Source organism: Ovis aries, chromosome 8, assembly GCF_016772045.2.
Source record: "Ovis aries strain OAR_USU_Benz2616 breed Rambouillet chromosome 8, ARS-UI_Ramb_v3.0, whole genome shotgun sequence".
Classification (NCBI taxonomy): Eukaryota; Metazoa; Chordata; class Mammalia; order Artiodactyla; family Bovidae; genus Ovis; species Ovis aries.
Genome location: NC_056061.1, coordinates 62046313 through 62068432, shown reverse-complemented (window position 1 = coordinate 62068432; position 22120 = coordinate 62046313). Strand labels below are relative to the sequence as shown.

General features: G+C 42.6%; 1 protein-coding gene across 3 annotated transcripts in view; it reads left to right on the top strand.

The window, feature by feature from the left end:
- The first annotated feature begins 4109 nt into the window (after window positions 1-4109).
- MAP3K5 (mitogen-activated protein kinase kinase kinase 5) overlaps window positions 4110-22120 on the top strand; it is a 228492-nt gene continuing 210481 nt past the window's right edge. The window contains exon 1 of one of the 3 annotated variants that reach the window (XM_004011519.6): window positions 4110-4779. In XM_004011519.6, coding sequence (XP_004011568.4) covers window positions 4356-4779 — 424 coding nt within the window. In that variant the 5' untranslated portion in view covers window positions 4110-4355. Of the gene's footprint in view, window positions 10747-22120 lie in introns of all 3 variants that reach the window. The other 2 variants (XM_042253518.2, XM_060419723.1) reach the window with 2 other exon arrangements.

Below are 22120 nucleotides of genomic sequence, written 5' to 3'. Positions count from 1 at the left end.
CCAGTGTATCATAATTACAGAAACACCTGTGCTTAGGAGTCTGTACTGATACAAAGGAAATACATGTAGCTTACCGGTCTGCAAGATTCTTCATCTCAGACTCAGGCTCCCATGCCTTTTTAAAGTATACAGATATCACAGGGGAATTCCCTGATGGTCTAATAGTTCTAGCTCTATGCTTCTACTACAAGGGGAATGGGTTTGATCCCTGGTCAGGGAACTAAGATCCCACATGCTCAGTAAGGCCAAAATAAATTTTAAAAATTAAAAAATAAAGATGTCACAGACTATTCATGATATTATAATTCTATCATTCATTCAGTATGGTTTAATCTTTGCCAAGAGCTTCTACCGAGGCCTCTATTTGTGGTACACGGATCTAAACAATATGTTACTTCTCTATTTCCTTGAATTCTTTTTGTCCCTGATGCAGAATGCCAATTTGTGAGCTTGCAATAAACAATACAATCCCCTCAATTCCTATTTTTTTAAGTTAATATAACTAGAAAGCATTGTATCTGACATATTCCTCTGAAATGCCTTCACTGAATTAATATTTAATATTATGACCTTGGCTTTAAAAATATTAAATCTAAGTCTGAAGAACATATATACTTATTACAAATCCATATTCAACTGCATTGTATTGCCCAGAGTCCTCCATATCAGATTCTATGTAATAAAGTCTTCATAGAATTCAGTGCCAGATTAAGATTTGACTCTTCATATGAATATGTGTACTTTTATGTACACACGTGTTTTCTTTTAAAGTACATTTTTTATGTACTTTTATGTGTTTTATTTTTGACAGTCAAAACACAGAGCTAAATTTAGCAATCAAATTTTTAGTTTATCCTAGCTGCTTGATACCTTTTACTACCTTCCTTGTTCATTCCTGATACTTTAAAATCATATTTACCTTGTTTTGTACATAGAATTTAATACTTTTTGGAATTAAGAGTATATAATATTCCAACTTATCTACATGAGGATGCAGAGAAAGGGGCAAATGTGTCACCTAAAGTAAAAGCTAGTTAGCTAGAAGACACTTGTCCATTTCAGGTTTAAAGTTTTCCCTTTTATCTCTTCAGGAGTAAACCTAGAAGCCCAAGCCAGGCAATGATTTCTCTCCTGTCCACCACTACCATGTTAGACGTGCTTTTGGATTAGAAAACCCTGCTTCTTATATACAGATGAATTGCAAAAAGCAACTTTTGGGTGATGCAATTAGAAAAAGGCTTTCATTCCTCCAGACCCACAAGCCCTGAGGCAGGCATGGCAAACTGAAGGGTATGGGGATTTCAGCACCACACCCATGCCCAGCATGGTGTCCCTGCCTATACACAGGATTCAATTTGAGCTGTGAACTGAACTATTTGAATTTATACACTTTGAACTGTTCATCAGCTATAAAAATGGAAATTTCATCTGGATTCCTCTAGAACAGGCTGTGTAAGATTAATCAGCTAAACCAGGCCCATTTGCTGGGAGAGCCTTGGGACCAAGAACTGCTTTTTCTTCCAGCACTGTATTGGAGTTTGGGTGCCAGTAATCAGTAACATCTTTGAAGATATTAAATCAAGTCTAAATAAAACAAAGTGACCAAAGTAAAACAAACTGTGTATGAATGATGGCTCTGAAAAAAATCTGGAAGGGAAGCAAAGGTGACATAGTCTAAAAATTATGGTTTTTAGAAAATAGCTTTATGAATACTCTTGGGCCTTATTTGTGTAGTCAAATGCTATTTGAGAATTTGGGCATTCTAGTTTTTCAGATATGGTCCCAAAGACTCTCCTGCATTTGTTGTTTTGGGTCAGGATGGGGTAGAGGATTGTATACTTTCACAGAAGTTTGGAGGTTTGACAAGGTGTTGGAAATATTAAAGGATATATATTTATTAGTAATCCACCCATGTTTTGCTTCTGTATGATCAGCAATTCGTTAAATATCTATTTTCCTATGGTATCAAGTTCAAAAGCAGATGTGGATCACATAGATTGCAATTTCCTTACCAGAAGTTTACTTCCATTATTTTACAAATCTTTAGAAAAAGCTAAGGTCACTTGGCTTCATTGAGGATACAGTTGTGCAGATACAATTGTTCAGTTGCTAGGTGTTTCCCCTCATTATTTCCTTTCTTCTTTTAACCCCTTCCTACTTAACTATTTTATCCCTCCTTTCCCCCTGTTGTTTAGTCATCTGATACTTGCAACCCCATGGACTGTAGCTTGCCAAGCTCCTCTGTCCATGGGATTTCTCAGGCAAGAATACTGGAGTGGGTTGACATTTCCTTCTTACCCACTCAGGGACAGAACCCACCACTCAGGCACTGGCAGATGGATTCTTCACCACTGACCCAGCAGGGAAGCACCCCTTCCCGCCTAGCTTGCATGTAATTTGCAGTATTCTTCTACCTTTTTCATAGAACTTAATCATCTCGCTTCCTGGAGATGCAAAGTCCAAACCTATTACTTTATTTCACTGTAGGTTCCACTGATTCTCCTAAAGTTATAGCATTCTGGAGAAGTTCTCTGAGAACTTGCACATATGTTTTTACTTCCCAAGTAAGTAGATACTCTTTGATTGCTCTTAAGCAAGCCAGGCATTCCCCGCTCCCCAGCCCCACCCCTAGTGCAATTAAAAAAAATTGAAGTAATTGCTTAATTTCCCTCTTTCATCTGGCAGATAGATGATTTGCCAAGTCCAGGATAGAACCGGTTTTCTAACTCAAGTAAGTATACGGTGCGTTGGGGGAAATTTTATAAACTCAAATGGGAATGCAAATACTATACCGTTCAGCACTCGGAGCTAATCAATTATTCACGACAGCTGCTGCTGCTGCTGCTAAGTCGTGTCCAACTCTGTGCGACCCCATAGACGGCAGCCCACCAGGCTCCCCCGTCCCTGGGATTCTCCAGGCAAGAACACTGGGGTGGGTTGCCATTGCCTTCTCCAATGCATGAAAGTGAAAAGTAAAAGCGAGGTCGCTCAGTCGTGTCCGACTCTTCGCGACCCCATGGACTGCAGCCTACCAGGCTCCTCCGCCCATGGGATTTTCCAGGCAAGAGTACTGGAGTGGGGTGCCATCGCCTTCTCCGATTCACGACAGCAGAGCTATTGAAAACTTGAAAACGTAAAGTACCAGGGGCAGACCCGATAAATTCAGCCTGCCACTCCCGCAGAGCCACTGTCACCAATACACCACTCTCCAGTTGAGGCCGCCTGCAGGACCGTAGTTAAAATCCTCGGGCCTAGCGCCACGCGGGCCTCCCCACGCTACCCTCTTGCTCCCGGCGCGCACATGGGACCCGACCGCACGGCGGTGCTAGGCCGGCACCGGCCGGAGGAGGGCGCCGTGGTTACGGGGAACGTGGCGCGTGCCTCCTGGCGCTGGCTAAGACCCGAGTATTCGCAAGAGAGACTTTTTTTGTGCCATCCTATAGTCGCCTGCTCTCCGGGCTTTTGCCTACTCCAGGTTGTCTTGGGTGGGGAGCCCAGTGGGTGACGGAGGAGAACCTTGGCCTCGCGCGGTGCTCCGGGCTGGGCCGTGGTCCGGGAGCCGCGACGCGGTCGGTTTCGTCCGGACTCGAGCTTCCCAGCAGCGCCCTCCCCCGGGGCGGGCCCAGACTTTCGGTGCCGCGACGAGTGGGCGGCAAAAAGCCGGTGGCGGACCGGGCGAGCGGCTTCAAGGAGCGGGGAGACTCGAGCTACCAGGCTGGTGCCGGGGACGAAGCGGCCGCGGCAATCGGAAGAGAACGGGGCCGGGGCAGGAGGAGGAAACAGAGCCGATGAAGGGGAGCTGCCGCCGAGGAAGGAGGCGGATCCCTTCGGCGGCTGCTGCCGCTGTTCCGGGACGCGGTCCAGGGAGTCTGCCCGCCCGCGAGGTGCTGGCCAGGTAGCTCCCCACCCAGAGGGCGCCCTCCCCGGCCCCTCCCAGGGTGCCCGGCACGGAAGGAGCCGGGACCGCGTTCCCGGGTGGCCAGGGCGCACCGCACCCGGAGAGCGGCGCCCTTGAGCCGCACCGCCTAGCAGGTTCGCGAGCCGACTTGTCCGCCGGCCAAGAAAAGGAAGCCCTGTCCCTTCCCGCTCAGCCCGGCTCCCCACCCCTTGTACTCTACACCCTGCAGCGGGCGAGCGGCGCGGCCACGGAGGCGCCGAGGAGGGGCGAGCCGCCGCCGGGCAGCGGCGTCCCTTCGGGGGAGAGGGCGCCGGAGAGGAGGCGGCGGCGCGGCGCGGAAGGCGCAACGCGGGATGGCAGCTGCTTAGCAAGGCGCGCACGGAGCAGCCCCGAACTGTGGCTGGCCAGACGGTGCGGCTGGGCGGGAGACGCCGCCGCGGCAGTCCGGCCGGGAGAGATGAGCGCGGAGGCGGGCGAGGGCATCACTTTCTCCGTGCCGCCCTTCGCCGAGGGCGGCAGCTACCGGAGGGGAGGAGCGGCGACGGCGGCCGAGGGCGAGGAGACCCAGCTGCCACCGCCGCCACCGGGCAGCTTCTGGAACGTGGAAAGTGCCGCCGCTCCCGGCGCCGGGTGTCCCAGTGCCACCGCTGGGAGCAGCGCCACCCGGTGCCGGGGCAACTCTGGGGGCGGAGGCGGCCGACGGACCACGGTGGCCTATGTCATCAACGAGGCGAGCCAGGGGCAGCTGGTGGTGGCCGAGAGCGAGGCCCTGCAGTGCCTGCGGGAGGCGTGCGAGACGGTGGGCGCCGCCCTGGAGACCCTGCATTTTGGGAAACTGGACTTTGGAGAAACTGCGGTGCTGGACCGATTTTACAATGCAGGTGCGTGCGACTTTACAATGCAGGGCCCCAGCCTCCGCGGTCGGGGGCCACCGCAGGGGGAAAGCTGTTGTTTCCCACCCCCACCCCCCTGCTCCCGTAGAAAAAATCGATCAGTTTCTGGGCAGCAATCGAGCATCTTACTTATTTACTTCTTGCCCCACCTTAGGGGCAGTGAGCGGCGCTGCGTGACTGCTCGGCTCGCTCGCAGCTTGTGGCAGAGAATCTGACCCCCCGGCCGCCGGCCCGCTCTGGGAATCCAGGGGTGCGTGTGGTCCTCTTGAAGAACTTCTGTTCGCCTGCAGTGCGAGTTACTTGTCCCAGTCAGCCCTGCCCTATTCAGTGTTTTGGTTTCTCTTCTGTTAGATTTGGCCCACATTTTCCTTCTATATATACCTGTGCCTGTTTTAGAAGATGTCCTCATTTTTTTCCGTGTACTTTTGAGAGTACAAAAATTCTGACTTCTGCCACGCAGCCAGCTGCACGCAGAGTGGATCTGTGTGAATTTGCATGTTATGTCACGATCTTCCCAACTCCCTTTCCCTGAAGTTTAGTGGCTTGATTTCCCATCTCTTACCAATTTGAATTGTCAAGTAATTACTTTGAAAAGCAACTTTTGTAACTTGACACTAAACTTGCGAGATATCTCTGTTGGAATTTTGGTGAAAAAGAGCAGAGTATGTTTTTTATGACTCCATATACCCCGATGGGCTGGCAAGTAGATAATTTAACATTATGTAAAACGCTGATATGCAGTTTTAGTAACTAAGTTAGGTTGGCCATTAAAGTGTGCCCATTAAAGTGACTGCTAGAGTAATTCACGAAAAAAAATCTTTTCAGCCTATTACAGATTTCAGAAAGTGTCACTGCGATTCAAGTGACTGAAGCAATTTGCTATCTGCTAGCAAATGTTAGAGATAAAAGCATGTTACTGAAATTAACCTTTAGCACCCTGTACAACCAATGTTGAGAATATATACATTTTTTTTAATAAGTGTGGGCATAAAATTTGATTTAATGGTGCTTTCAGACAATAAGTTTCTTGCATTGTGATCACATAGAAGGTTTTATATTCCAATCTTGTTTCCAGTTCTGATTCTCTTCAGTCTTTTCAGAACACCTGAAGAAGGCTTATGTCAGTCTTGGAATTCAGCCAAAACTGAATATTTTAAGAACAAGAACTTCATGTTAAGGAAGCCAGATTAAATAAACTAGGATTTTCTGGTTCTGGTGTATTTTACCATCTTAGTCTTCATAACTGGACATGGGTAGAACATAGTTTAGCTCGGTTCTTTGTGTGACTTGCTGTAAAAATTACATAAATATAACATTTCTAAAAATTACAGCATTTTTATTTTTGAATTATAATTTGGAAAAAGCTTCAAAGAACTGAAAGATATATGAGGAAAACACCCAATGAAATGCTAAACCTATTTTTATTGTTTTGATAGATTGGGTATTTTTTTTATAAAATAATCTTTAAGCTAATTTGAAAGACTTTCCTAACAAGGTTCATGTAATGTTTATTCTCCAAATACTATCTCTGGGAAAGGGAGAGAGAAAGATTAGAAGGTACCAGACATTTGAAATGTATCTCATTTAATACTCCAAACAAGCCTATGAGGGAAGTAGTACTTAGCTATCTTCTTAGATGAGAAAACCAAGGGCTCCATCACTGGTTCAAGGTCATGGATAATAACTGGTCAATGGAGGGTCCCACTTTGAGTGCCTGACTCTAAAAGGTCCGGCTTCACCCTTGCTACGTCCATTTAGCTGGACTGATTTATTCTCAGAATTAAGAGAGGGAAACGTCAAACTCATGGTAGAGAGCTGGCAGGGACCCTGTGAGCCATTGTGTGCTTTGTGGAATAGTGGGGAGGAGGGCACATTTTAGGGAGACCAGTGTTTCCGGGCCAGCTCTGTCCCATCCCACTGGTGAGCTCAACTAGGCAGGCCCCAGTTTCACCCCTGCCTGTGACATGAACCCTCAGGTCTCTCATTCAGCAAGAAAACGTTGAAGATGTGGCAGAATGAAAATGGTATCGGTTTTGTTTTCTAAACTGAGGGAGGCCAAGGTGAACAGTAGTAGAACTCGACTTCTGATTTCTAAGAGAGCACTTGCTTGTCCTCTGTAAAGGGCCAGATGGCATAAACGTTGTAGATTTCGCTGGAGGTGTCTCTCACACCTCCTCGGCTCTGCAGGTGTTACTCAAGCGGAGCCATAAAGAGGACCTAAATAAATCATCATGGCTGTATTCCAACAAAATTTGGTTAATGGATGTTGTCAGATTTATGAAATTTATATCTCATATTATTCACAAAGTGATATTCTTTTGATTTTTCTTTTTTTTTCTTAACCATGTAAAAAATAGAAAAACCATTCCTAGCTTGCAGGCCTTACAAAAACAGGCCTGGTAAGGTTTTGGCCCCATGCTGACCTCTTCTCTACATCTACTACTGCCGCTTGAAAGTTGAATGGTTATGACATAGTGGGAAGAACTTTATCCCTCTAGTTTGGTCTGAGTCTTTATCCTGGCTCTGCTCTGAACCATGTAATTGTGAGTAAGGTCCTTTGTCTCCTTCAGTGGCCAAAACAATTGGATCAGGGATGGAGGGAGAGAAGGGAGATGAAACTAAATTTCTAGGATTCTTTCATGTAATCCTATGAGTTTACAAAGGAAGGCAGCAAGGTATGCTAGGACTGAGCACCTGAACAACAGTTTCACGATCTGGATTCTGGTCTTGGTTCTTCTCTAATCTGGAGCAAATCATTTAAAATCTCAGAAAAGGGTTGTAATAACTGGTCTCTGAGATTCCCTCCAGCCCTAAATTCTGTACTTTAAAATTATAGTAGTATTGATTTAAAAAGGAATCACTTCAGTTCATAGAGATGAATGAACCACGTATATGTGTAATGTTGCCATCTCCAGGAGTTCAGGGTTGGTGAACAGCACAGATTCAAGTGCAGATTCCTGGTTGTGAGCGTCCTCGGGGATTGCCTTGGGCTTCCAGGAAATAGCCCCTAGAGTCAAACTGGAAGAAGGGTGGGTCAGAGGTGACCCCTAACCTGAGATAGAATGGTGAACAAGGAGGATTTATAAGGGCCTCAACATTTAAAATGGAATATTGGCATTGAAGTAGTTTGATTACATTTTTACAAGCTTCTGCCCTCTATGTGTACGAGGGTTTTCTAAAGAGTAGATTGCAGTTACAAGTTTTCACTGATTTTTCCGATTTGATTGTTGTGAGGAGCCTGGTAGACTGCAGTCCATGGGGTCGCTAAGTTGGACATGACTGAGCAACTTCACTCACTTTTCACTGTCATGCATTGGAGAAGGAAATGGCAACCCACTCCAGTGTTCTTGCCTGGAGTATCCCAGGGACGGGGGAGCCTGGTGGGCTGCCATCTATGGGGTCGCACAGAGTCGGACACGACTGAAGCGACTTAGCAGCAGCAGCATAATCAAGTTTGTTCTTTGACTACCCTTGTCATTCTCTCTTTCATTTCCATCTTGAAACTAATGTTCTATCCAAGATTTTATGAAAATTCATCATATATACAAGACTATCACTCAGAGATGTCGGTTGACAGGCTAATAATACCCCTTCCCAGACCCCTGCATTGTAGACAGTAAATTTCTAGGAAAGCTACGAGATGTCAGTGATACAGATGTTAGTGATGTAGAGCTGTTCCACTGAGCTAGACAGGCCCCACATGGCAGGGAATCAAAATTTCTTCTTTTTTTTTAAATGAATACTACTTTTGCAAAGTATAGCTGGGATAGACTTTATTATTCCCCTGCTTGCTTATGAGAAAACTGAACCATAAAGGAGTTATATTCATTCATTCAGCCTAAATGATTTAAGGTTGCTGCTTAGAACCAGAAGCACACTTTTTCTTAGAAACAGTATTATAGATGGTAGTTAGATTTGGGTCTAGCCTGTAAGAGCCCTCCTAACTCAATGTACTTGAAGTCTGGAGCTCCTTTGTCTATTTAAGCAGTAAAATTATGTTGCTGGCCAACCTAAAACTGAGACTTTGAGTCCATCTTGCCCTGAGTTAGAATCGGTAACTTGTGTTCACCTAGCTTCTGGTAGCGTCTTGGCTGGATGTAGGAGTATCACTTTGGATCGGTGGTGTTGGAAGGAGAGGCTGTGGTGAGGCAGGGGACAAAGGAAGGCTTGGGAAGTTTCGAGGAGAGGAGGGAGGCTGGACAGTGAGGGAGGAAGAAGGATGTTCAGCGAAGGAGGAAGGGATGTCAGCAGGGGATCCAGGAACACTTTAACCTTCATCCCTTCCAAACCTATTTATGGTCCTTGAATTCCAGCTGATGTAAGACCCAGGGAGAGTGTTCTGTTCGCGGCCACCTCACTCCTTCTCAAGGGGCTCACAATTAAATGGCTGCCCACTTTCCCCTTCCCTGCCTCCACACCGCTCCCCGCCCCCCCCGCCCCCCACTACCATTGTATCCCCTGGCCTTTCTCTTAGGCAGGCTTTCTGTAGATTGCAATCTCTTACTCAGCCTATCACTCAGTAGCAGCAGTGGGGAACAGGAAGGAAACATATGCAGGTCAAAATTTTAAGAATTTAGCCTTTATATTTTCATCTGTGGAGTGTTCCCACCTTACTTGCGATAATAGTCTCTTATTTGGCCATGTCACTGGACAGGCATCTGAACTTTCTGGGTTTGGTTTCACTTGCTTCCAGCACAGGTCCCTAGGACTTCCAATCTTATTTGATAACAAAACAAAGCAAACATAACCTTTGTATCCTGTGTATCTCAGAATGAGAAGTTCCTGAGAGTCCTCCAGCCCACTTCTGCATCTTCTGCTTTTAAATCCAGCGAAGCTTTTATCCATACTGTCTCATATACTTGGAGGGAGAAGGTGGTGTCAGTATTTCCTAAATAGTGGTTCCCATGAACTGGTTTTTAAAAAATTGAAGACTGACATGAATTTGTCATGATTTTATTTTTCCAAGTAAGGATATTAAAAAGAAAACTCGAAAACCAGCCAACTACTGCCACTATTTCTTAAAAAGACAATTTTTAAAATGTTAAATTAGGGAAACATAATCTTAAAACAAAGAATAGCTTTTTACATACAGTAAATATATGGGAAAATGCATTATTTATTATTTTCTTTTCTATTTCGCCATGATGGATAAAAAACTCTATCATGCCAATCAACAGAATGGTGTTTGAGAACCTCTGATCTAGACCACCTACAGTCCCTTCCCACTTCCAGTCAGTCTTTCTTCAACCAAGGAACAAGCCTTAGAAAATTATCAAAAGAGTAAATGTTGGCAAACTCATTAAAAAAAAAAAAAAAGGTCTAGTTTAGGAAGGGGTTAAAAAAAAATTATCCCAGTGGAGCCACAGTCATGTTTTTTGCTGGCATATCATTGCCACCCTGTGGGAGCCCAGAGCACTGTGCCTCCTCTTGCTTTCTTGGAGGCAAAATTAAAATTTTCCAAAAAGGAATTTACTAGAAAATTAGAAAAAAAGCAAAGCTAAAAAGAAAACTCCAAAACACAAAGTACACTTGTTTGTAGGGCACTCATATCTTACCCCAAATAGTCAAGTGCAGCTTGTCATCATTGATCCTGTTTCCCAGGCTCCTGGCTCCTTGGCTCAACTTGGTCACCTTTGGTCTGCTTCAGAGAGTCGTCAGTTGAGAGTTACAGTCGGTTCCACCTCTAGGTGAAGCCTAATTATAGGCACACAACTTGGCTTTGTCTCACCAGTGGCCTTGGCTGCTGCCAGCCTTCTGGGAGTCCTCTGCTACGACTTAGTTCCCCTCCGGTGGCTATGGGGACTGTCCCCTGCTTCCTGTTTTGGAGGCCTGGTTAGCGGCCCGTTCAGTTCCTGTTTCTGGTTTGCAGGATAAAACTGGTTCACGGCTTCTTTGTGGAGCAGTGGGAGATGGACAAGCACAAAGCCCAGTGAATATGCGAGTTTCCACCAACAGGTACCAACTGGTTCTGCTTTGCAAGTAGTTGTACCAAGTGTTCCCTTCAAGCAGCACCCCACTCTGCCTGAGGCAGGATGAGAGTTGAGACTGTAGTAAGTGAGGTGGGAGTGGACAATGTTGCAGGAACCACAGCTTTCCGGGTATCAGGAAGAAACCAGTCACTAACAGCCTTGGGAAAGGTGCATCTTGAAGAAAACCACCTCACCATCCTGTAAACTGGATATAGTTAAGTGGGGAAACTGGCTTCGTTTAAGAAAGAGTCCCCTTATTTTCAGGGAGCAAAGTTCGATTTGCAAGTTTTATTAGTGGCGTAAAAGAAAAATAGGAAAGCAGAGCAAAATGATAAATTATTTTAAAATCCACTGATGATTCTAATACACTGACTGCTTTCATTGTTTTTATATATTGGCTTTTATCTTTGGCTGGAGATGTTGACTTAAGGAGCTCATCAAAATATTTGTCAGATTATTAGAGAAGGAGAGAGGGCATGAGGCAGAGCTGATTTTTAAAGCCTTGTTGAATTGTACTAAAAAATTTTAAAGTGAGTACCTAACATCTTAATGTGAGTTTTATTTTGTAATTTTTTTTTTCTGAAGAAAACATAAAAACTAAGAGATACAGAATCCAGGCTACCTTGTGACAGTCTTCTTAGGAGACAGAGAAGAGAGGAGAAAAAATTTAAATGTTCTTAGAGTCTCCTACTAGAAATCCCAGCAGAGCCAATCTGTGTAACTTAAATGCTTCAGGAGTTGCACAAGGTGGCAGTAAACATTTCACTACATGCCAGCCTTTTCTGTTACAATAGGTAATCAACAATGGGCAAAGCAATTGCCTTTGGTATATGATTCATACAGGAAGCGAGTTATATTCTTTGGTACAGTAAGGCTCTAAAAGTGGTTCTGACCAATTACATTAGTATTTTCCAACACTTTTAGTCTCTTCTAAGACCTCTTAAGAGACAGAAATGGAGGGGAACTACCCTAGTGAATTATTAGTGGGTGTCAGGCAATTTGACTATTGACTCCAAACCATGTAAAACTGGGTATTTGCCTGGTGGTGGTTTAGTCGCTAAGTCGTGTCCAACTCTTGCGATGCCATGGATTGTAGCCTGCCAGGCTCCTCTGTCCATGGGATTCTCCAGGCAAGAATACTCTGGAAATCTTCCCAACCCAGGAATCGAATCCAGGTCTCCTGCATTGCGGGCAGATTCTTTACCAACTGAGCTATGAGGGAAGCCCTCTCTTTGAGGAAGCTATCAGAGAGAATTCACTGTCCTTTCAAAATCTTAGTTACTCCTATTTCTTTTTTGAAAGTCATCCCCAAAGAATTAAAAGAAACCCAGGCTATGACATATCAAGTACCTCTTGATATCACATTCAGTTCAGTTCAGTTGCTCAGTCATGTCTGACTGTTTGTGACCCCACAGACCGCAGCATACCAGGCCTCCCTGTCCATCACCAACTCCTGGAGTTTACCCAAACTCATGTCCATTGAGTCAGTGATGGCATCCAACCATCTCATCCTCTGTCGTCCCTTCTCCTTGTGCCTTCAATCTTTCCCAGCATCAGGGTCTTTTCAAATGAGTCAGTTCTTCACATCAGGTGGCCAAAGTATTGGAGTTTCAGCTTCAGCATCAGTCCCTCCAAACAGTTTCTTGTGACAAAAGTAAGTTTAGAGCTGAGGCTATCGAAGACCAGGAGCGTGATTCCCGCTGTCTTGGGGCCGTGGCAGCTCTTACCTATCTCTTGAGTGTTTTCCAGGTTTATAGTTTGTTCACACCAGGGTGTAGGTGATGTCATGTGGCTAGATGAGGGTGATAATGTAAATGTGTGTTGTTTTATGCAATGGAGTCCTCTTTTGATTATCTTATGTGCTCCAGATAATAAGTGGATGTGACGGTGTAGTTGCTCTATATGTCACAGTTGAGAAAACTCCTCCTTGAAAAAGGGTATTTGACTTTGGCCAGAATAAATCAACTGGCTGAGTAGGGGGTCCAACTCATGTCTTCAGAGTTCCGAATAATCCAGGTATTTTCCCCTTGCAGTGAAAAACGTTTCAAAACACATATGCTGTTTAAGAGGATCAGTTCTAATATCTTGGTCCATGATAAGGAGAATCTGAAGAGCCAAGATTTCTCTCTCTTTCTCTCTCTCTCTCTCTCTCTCTCTCTCACACACACACACACACACACACACACACACACACACACAATCAGGAATGCTGAAATGATTTGCTAATAGATGCCAAACTGACTAATGTGCTGTAAGACAATTCTATAAGTATAAATGTTGGAGTAATCTTTTCTACAGGATGGAAACCAATTGTATCTCTACCAAAGAATATTTCTTTGTATTGCTGCAGACGGATATTATTTGCATTACTATCATTTTTATACAGCTTAATGTTTATTCCCGAAGCATTATCAAATGGTTTTATCACTAGAAGGACAATCAAAGGTTTTTTGTTGTTGTTGTTGTTTTAATCAGATAATTCCCAGAGCTTGGCTTGGCCAGAACCAAGTCAGAATAGACTGGTGTGTTGCTTACAGTGTCTGCAAACCCAGCTTTATTCATATACCAGGAAATCATTATTACTAATAGGAACTTCAGTAGTCCAGACACCTTCAAAGAGGTTTCTCTTTTGCAAGGAAAAAATGCTTATAATATTTTAGAGAACTGGCAAATTTGCTATAAAACACATACCGAATATGTTACTTTGATCTTTGTAGTTTAAGGCCAGTGAACCAACCAGTGAAGTTGCTCAGTCGTGTCCGACTCTTTGCGACCCCATGGACTGTAGCCTACCAGGCTCCTCCATTCATGGAATTTTCCAGGCAAGAGTACTGGAGTAGGTTGCTATTTCCTTCCCCAGGGGATCTTCCTGACCCAGGGATTGAACCCAGGTCTCCCACATTACAGGCAGTCAGTCGCTTTACTGTCTGAGCCACCAGGGAAGCCCAATTTAAGGCCAGTGCTACCCAAATGAACACCATGTGTTACTGTGTGCTGGGTGCCATACCAATCACTCTACATGCCCAATCATATACCTTACTCAATGTTTATGAGGCAGATGGCATCAACAGATCAGTTTTACATATGGGGAAATTGAGACCCAGCAGAGGTAATCACTTTCCCAGTACAACTTGATAGAACCAAGTTTTGAATCTGAGGCTGTCTGATCCAGAGTCTGTTCATTTATTTATTGAGAAATGAGAATGTATTTAACTCATGGGGCTATAATAGTTGAATAAAAATGAATATGGTTTCTTATCTCACAGCGTATATAGAAATCAGATCCAAATAGATGAGGGACTTAAAGCTGAGAGGCAAAATTCAGAGTCTGTTCATTTATAACTATGCTCTCTTGTCTCCTAGAAATAAATTTTCTGTTTGAGAACATTTAAATTACAGCCTTCTCAACTTAGACATTAAAGTTGACTACTTAAAAATCTGCAAGATTTCTTTCTAAGGTGTGCACAGAATTAGGCTGAGTGTAATTTCTGCCTTTTATGATCTTTCAGTGTGCCCATTGAATTTAACAGTTTAATAAGTAATTATTTAATAAGCCTATCAAATGCAAGGTGATATTCTAAGTAGTGAATAAGTGAAAAATCCAAGGAAACTCTTACGGACTTCATAATATGGGTGATTTCACTGAATGGGACACATGAGAACAATGTACATTACTGTGAAAATAAATGTGAAAATGCATTGAAGACGAAAAGCTTACACATCTGTGAACTATGCATTAGGCTCTTCATTTATTTTTATATGAAATCAGTATCATGTTAAAAATTATGTAAATAAGTACTCAATTGTATTAAAAAACTTTAAGGTCTTTTATAAATATTGACAGAATCTCACTAAATTGACCTCAAGGAAGTATTGTAATTAATTCTTTAACAAAGAAGAATTTTTATATACTGACTCATAGAAACAAGTAGAGTTACTACCTGAGACTTAGAATCTTTTTTCTTATATTTTGTTTTTATAGTAGTGAAATTTGATCTGGCTCAAAATTCTCTTGTATTAGTCCTTTTAGTTTGTAAAAAAAAAAAAAATGAGGCTATTTTAGGTAATTGCAACACACCAGTGGTGTAGTATCAATTAAAGATTCCTTAGGTGTATAGTCCATGATTGAATTGTGTTGCTTGTTTGTTGATAATACCTGGGGTCTATGTATGGTCCTTGGTTGACAGGAAATAGTCAGCTTGAATGCAGAGTTACTGAATGGCTTGTCCAGAATGAGCATATTAAACAAACAGAATTCCATGTAGATAATGGAATTTGAATGGCAGACATGTGTTAGATACAGTGATGCATGCAGAACTGTGTCTATATTACGGTATACATAAAAATGACTAAGTTTGAAATCTGGGCTAGCTTTGAAGTTCCTAATCATAGTTATTAATGTATACTTTACATGACCTTTCTAATTGTTTTTGAGTCACATGCATACAATTGATGTATGTTAGCTCTATCAAGTTAATTTTTAGATTTATAGAAATTGATCTTGGGAAACTAGCTTTGGTTGATCCAGTGAAAATTCAGATAATCAGATCTGGACAGTAAGATTGTAGTTTTTTGAAACTAATTCTTGGTCCATTTACTGTTGACTATTTATACACAGTCAGGATAAGAAAAGACTTCTAGGCCATACAGAGGGGCAGAATCTGGCTTTACAACCTAATGTATCTCTTTGTGTGTGTGTGTGTGTGTGTGTGTGTGTGTGTGTGTGTGTGTGTGTGTGTGTGTGTGTGTTGTTAGTTGCAAAACAGGATTGGGGTATAAGTTGCTTGGCTTGACCTAATGAAATTCGAGAACAGTGTTGTAGCTTGCACGTGAGTTATGGTGAGAATAGTTGGCTTAACTTTTCTTGCCCAGCAACTTAGTACTGCCAATAGCCTATGTGCTTAAAGTACATTTGACAGTTGGTAAATCTGAAATAAAGTTGGAACGGAAAGGCTAGGCTTGACTCTAAGCAGAATCCTAGACTCCTCTTTCCTTTATAAATGCAGTAGTGTAGAACATTTATTCAATCATTAAATATGACACGTGAGTGGGTTACCAAGGACTGATCCTGCTCTGTTTACTAGAATGTTGACCTGCATATCTCCATTTGTTTTGTTTCCAAAGTCTAAAATTAAGGCTAGTCAGCATTATGAAATCTTTTGCACAGTCAGCTATGCTTTTGACTTAACACGTAATTTCCAGGAGTATTTTGTTCGTGTTGACTGGTCCTTCGAGCATATATTCCGATGATTGGCACACTTGTTCATAAGTGTTAATTTTGACTGATTTATGTCACATCAAAGTTGTTGTTCTTATTTAGTTGCTAAGTTGTGTCTGATTCTTTTTGAACCCATGGACTGGGTAGCCTGCCAAGCTCTTCTGTCCATGGGATTTTCCAGGCAAGTAGATTTTTTTCAGGCAAATGGAGTAGGTTTTCGTTTCTTCTCCAAGAGATCTTCCTGAGCCAGAGGTCGAACCCAAGTCTCCAGCATTGGCAGGCAGGTTTTTTTTTTTTTTTTTTTTTTTTACCACTGAGCCAGCAGGGAAGCCCTCACATCAAGGTATAAGTGACAAAATCTGTATTTATCACAAACATAATATGTTTACAAAGTTCACTTTTTAAGGTTCTTTTGAAGCGATGAGTTAGATGCAAATATGTGCCAATTAAGAAGGTAAATTGCAGGAGCATCTACAAGCTGCTAACATGTAAATATTCATCAGTATTCACAAATAATAGGGTTAAGGAATGGCTTGCTTGGATTTATGGAACGTTTAAAAATTCAGACAGAATTCTGTTTTTGATTCTTTGTTTAAGGGAACAGAAGTCAGACAAATGGCAGACAAGAATTGTAGGTGACTGAGCTTAAGAAACCTCGTGGAGTTTTCTGGTTACATTTATAACTATCATTCGGTGCCCCTTTAGGAAATCTTGGAGAAGGTAAAATTTGATAACATGAGAGCAACACTTTTCTACATGAGCCAAATCGCTTAAACACTTGGAACCAAAGTTAAGATACTGCTCTATCTCTTTGGTTTTCCTCCAGCATTAACACATATTTTCACTGTTTGGTGAAAGTTAGACAAGAAAAGTGCTTCTTCACGATTTTCAAGCTTCAGTGAGTTCAGGACTCTACATCCGGTCAGATTTTATTAAAGAAGTAGATTTCATCTTGTTAAATATATATGAGCATTCTTCATGATGGATAATCTCTTGATTACCCAAGACTGGTAGCTTCTCCTGATTACTTATTTCCCTCCTACCCCACCCCATCCCACCCCTCTAGGTCATCAAAGAGCTAAGCTCTCTGTGTTAATACTTCCCACTAGCTGTCAGTTTTACACATGATAGGATGAATTGAGAGGTTAGCATTTCCGTTCATTTATAAGATTTATTTATTGGCTGTGCTGGGTCATCATTGCTGCTGGGGCTTCGTTATCACGTGGGCTTTTCTCCAGTTGGTGCACTGGCTTCTCACTGCGGTAGCTTCCCTTATTGTGGAGCGCAGGCTCTAGGGTGCTCGGGCTTCAGTAGTTGTAACTCCCGGGCTCTAGAGCACAGGCTCCGTAGTTGTGGTACGCAGGCCCAGTTGCCTTGTGGCATGTGGGATCTTCCCTGATGAGGAATCGAACCCATGTCCCCTGCACTGTCAGGCACATTCCTTACCATTGAGCCACCAGGGAAGCCCTCCATTCATTTTCAATCTTGGAATTAGCCCCAGAGGGACCAGACACCATCATCAGAAACAACTAAGTTGTTCACACAAAACAAGAACAGCTGTGCCACTATGTTGTGACACCATTTGGGAATTTTGAACAAAATTTTACTATGATATTTGTATGTTGGCATGCCTTAATTTTCCCGGACCTACCATTATTTAATAGGTTTGTGCTTCCCTCTGAAAATATCATTAGACATGTTGGAATAAGTTTGCAGAGACAGATGTATGAAGCAGTCTTCATTTTTCTGTTTTTAAATTCCACTTTCCTGGGGCTGATTCTCCTTGGTGTATTTGTCAGGGGAACTAGAGTGTGTTCCCTAAAAAGATTCCATGCCAGAGGATAAGCCAACTTAATTTGAGAAGATTTTCTAAGAGTATTAACTGAGGGGAAAAAACAAAAAACAAAACCAACTATGATTGGAGAATCCAAGGTCCTGATCTGCTTTCAGTTTTCAGTTACCTGGTCTAAATTCTGAAAGCTCTATTTAAGACTTGGACTGACTATAAGCTTCTGATGACAATATATTTAGTCTATGAGAATTACCTTCTCAAGTCTTGTAATTGTCCCCTTTAGCCAGAGAAGAAAGTATTGCCCAACATGTGAGCTATAATGTGTTTGTAATATGTGGTCGCCAGGAAAATGTCTTCCTGAGCCCAACATATTGTATAGTTATTTATGAGCTGGAGCTTAGCATGCTTTTTCATTTAAGCTAAGAATAATCATGGAACTATTTAACTTTTTATTTTTTAGCCCCTCTTTAAGACTTGTGTAATTTTTTTTATTACATGTTTATGTTAGTCTGTTACCTCTTAAAATAATCTCCTAAAAGCTATTAAGTACATTCTAACTCATTTACTTGATTCTTTGGGAGATAGAAAAAGCTGTTGCTTCATAAGTCTTGCATCATATGTGAAATGACTAAGAAGGTTCAACCGAAAAAGTCAAGTCCAATGTAGAAGGGTAATGAGAAATCCTTTGTTAGAAAGGTCTGACATAGAAGCAGCAGTTTCAGGTACTTCAAAGGATCATTAAAATATAATTCCATGTCTCCTTTCCTTGTCTGTCTTGTTTATCCTGTATCTCTAGCACTTTATACAATGCTTGGCACTTGATATCTATGGGATGGATTGAATGAATAAATATTGCATTTCCACCTCCTGGTGTTTAGTTATTGATTTTGATATCTGTCTTTTTTACTCAAATGTGAGTTAAGTTCTTTGGTGGCAAAGATCACATTTTATGGATCGTGACATGCCCCAGGTCTTCTATTTCTTTGCTTGACCTGTAGATCTGAGCTTGATCATGAAGTGGTCACACTTACTGATGCTTATCGAAGAGAATTCAATGAAATCAACCCTTCTGTTGAGGGACTCACAGTGTGGTGCAGGAGACCAGCCTATTAAGACAGAATAGGTTATGCTGATTGCTGATGGCTATACTAGAAGTTTGTATTAAGTGCTTGGAGAGCACAAATGACAGAGGATTCTTCTGGTGAAGAAGGGAATGTGGAGGAGGTTCGCTAAGGCTTTGGGAAAGAGGTAATATTTAAATCGGGTTTTGAAGGATAAAAGTGAAAGCACTTATTATGTGCCAGGCATTTTAAATTATGAGAACAAATCAGTCTCCCTCTAAGAAAGAAGCAGAATTTTAAAAAAGGGCCTATGGTAGAACACAGACAACACCAGCATTTAAAACTGGGCAGAGGAAGGCATCAACCAGTGAGAAAGAGAAGTGGTCAAGAGGTAAGACAGGAATAGGAGAAAGTTCAGAGAGAGGAAGTGAGAGGGAGAGAGAGAGCTAGCTGAAAACAACAACAGAGAGGTCAGAAGTCAGGAAACTTGAATTTTTCAGAGAAATAACTGGACTTGGAGATTAGAAAGCCCCTAATAACTTTTGGCAGAGCAATTCCATGTGAGTAGGTGGGAGTGGTTTTCCCGAATAGCCTCTTGAGTGATTGCTGCTGAACTGCAGAAGGTGTATAACAGAAAGTAGTCCTTAAAATGAACCTATCTATGAAACAGAAAAAGACTCACAGATGTAAAGGACAGACCTGTGATTGCTGAGGTGTTGGGGAAGGCACGGACCGGGAGTTTGGGGCTGGCAGATGCAAACTATCACATAGAATGGATAAACAGCTGGGTCCTACTCTATAGCATAGGGAGCTATAGTCTATATGCTGAGATAAACCATAATGGAAAAGACGATAAAAAAGAATGCATATATCTGTATCACTGAATCATGTTGCTGTGCAGCAGAAATTAACACAGCGTTGTAAATCAGCTATACTTCAATTTTAAAAAGATAAATGAAAATAATTTATAATGAAGATAAATGAAAAAAACCACACAAACCAATGTGTTGGTGAGAGAAAAAGAAAGAGAAGCCAGGTGCTAGAAGGAGCACACCCTACTCCTGGGCTGAGGGACCTTGCCTGGTCCTGCCAGTTGTTTTTATGCCTTAGAGACAGCGATGAGGTCAGTAAGCCTTTGTGGGCTCAAGTATTATTTAACATTGTTTCTGTGGGAACGTGGAATACAAATTCCCAACCATTTTCTTCCAGAAAGAACTTCGGAGCATGACCCTTTGCAAGTGTACTTGTTTTCTTGGCTAATTGCAATTAGGGCTGAAAATAGAGTTGCTTTTCTTTGTGAAATTCTGTAACTTGGATAAATTCGAATTCACAGTGGTATGGGCTTTAAGTTGAGGTTTCTTTCCTGGTGGAACTCAGTTTACAGAAGTGTAGAACTTGTTCAGGAGGTGAAGTGTTTACTAAGACAGTGGAGAGCTCAGGCTAGGTAAAGTTTCCATTCTTCTGTCTCCGGTGGCTGGATTTCAAAGATTTTTGAAGCCCAGAGAATAAGAAGCAAGATCAAAAAACACTTTTGTTATTTCCTCGGTCATTTGAAACACTTCATTGCATATGACTGGCCACTTATAAGTAAATAATGATTCTTTCTTTAAATGAGATCTTTTTTACTTAATGCTATCTCACTTTGTAAATGTATACGTGTGTGTGTGTGTGTGTGTGTGTGTGTGTGTGTGTGTGTGTGTGAATGAGCATGAGCTAGTTACATCTGACTTTTTGTGAACCCTTGGATGGTAGCCTGCCAGGCTTCCTCTGTCCATGGAATTCTGAAGGCAAGAAGACTGGAGTGGGTAGACATTTCCTACTCCAGGGATCTTCCCCACGCAGGGATCGAACCTGCATCTGCTATGTTGGTAGGTGGATTCTTTAGCACTGTGCTACCCGGGAAGCCCTGTAAACCTATCAGTTCAGTTCAGTCGCTCAGTTGTGTCTGACTCTTTGCAACCCCTTGGACTGCAGCACGCCAGGCCTCCCTGTCTATCACCAACTCCCGGAGCCCACCCAAACTCACGTCCATTGAGTTGGTGATGCCATCCAACCATCTCATCCTCTCTCATCCGCTTCTCCTCTGGCCCTCAATCTTTCCTAACATCAGGGTCCTTTCAGTTGAGTCAGCTCTTCGCATCAGGTGGCCAAAGTATTGGAGTTTGAGCTTCGACAACAGTCCTCCCAATGAATACCCGGGACTGATCTGCTTTTGGATGGACTGGTTGGATGTCCTTGCAGTGCAAGGGGCTCTCAAGAGTCTTTTCCAACACCACAGTTCAAAAGCATCAATTCTCCGGCGCTTAGCTTTCTTTGTAGTCCAACTCTCACATCCATACATGACTACTGGAAAAACCATAGCCTTGACTAGACAGACCTTTGTTTACAAAGTAATGTCTCTGCTTTTTAATATGCTATCTAGGTTGGTCATAACTTTCCTTCCAAGGAATAAGCGTCTTTTAATTTCATGGCTGCAATCACCATCTGCAGTGATTTTGGAGCCCCCAAAAATAAAGTCTGACACTGTTTCCCCATCTATTTGCCATGAAGGGATGGGACCAGATGCCATGATCTTCGTTTTCTGATTGTTGAGCTTTAAGCCAACTTTTTCACTCTCCTCTTTCACTTTCATCAAAAGGCTCTTTAGTTCTTCACTTTCTGCCATAGGGTGGTGTCATCTGCATATCTGAGGTTATTGATATTTCTCCTGGCAATCTTGATTCCAGCTTGTGCTTCATCCAGCCAACGTTTCTCATGATGTACTCTGTATATAAGTTAAATAAGCAGGGTGACAATATACAGCCTTGACATACTCCTTTCCTGATTTGAAACCAGTCTGTTTTTCCATGTCCAGTTCTAACTGTTGCTTCCTGACCTGCATATAGGTTTCTCAAGAGGCAGGTCAGGTGGTCTGGTATTCCCATCTCTTTCAGAATTTTCCACAGTTTATTGTGATCCACACAGTCCAAGGCTTTGGCATAGTCAATAAAGCAGAAATATATGTTTTTCTGAAATCCTCTTGCTTTTTCGATGATCCAGCGGATGTTGGCAGTTTGATCTCTGTTTCCTCTGCCTTTATAAAACCAGCTTGAACATCTGGAAGTTCACGGTTCACGTATTGCTAAAGCCTGGCTTGGAGAATTTTGAGCCTTACTTGACTGGCATGTGAGATGAGTACAATTGTGCAGTAGTTTGAGCATTCTTTGGCATTGCCTTTCTTCTGGATTGGAATGAAAACTGACCTTTTCTAGTCCTGTGACCATTGCTGAGTTTTCCAAATTTGCTGGCA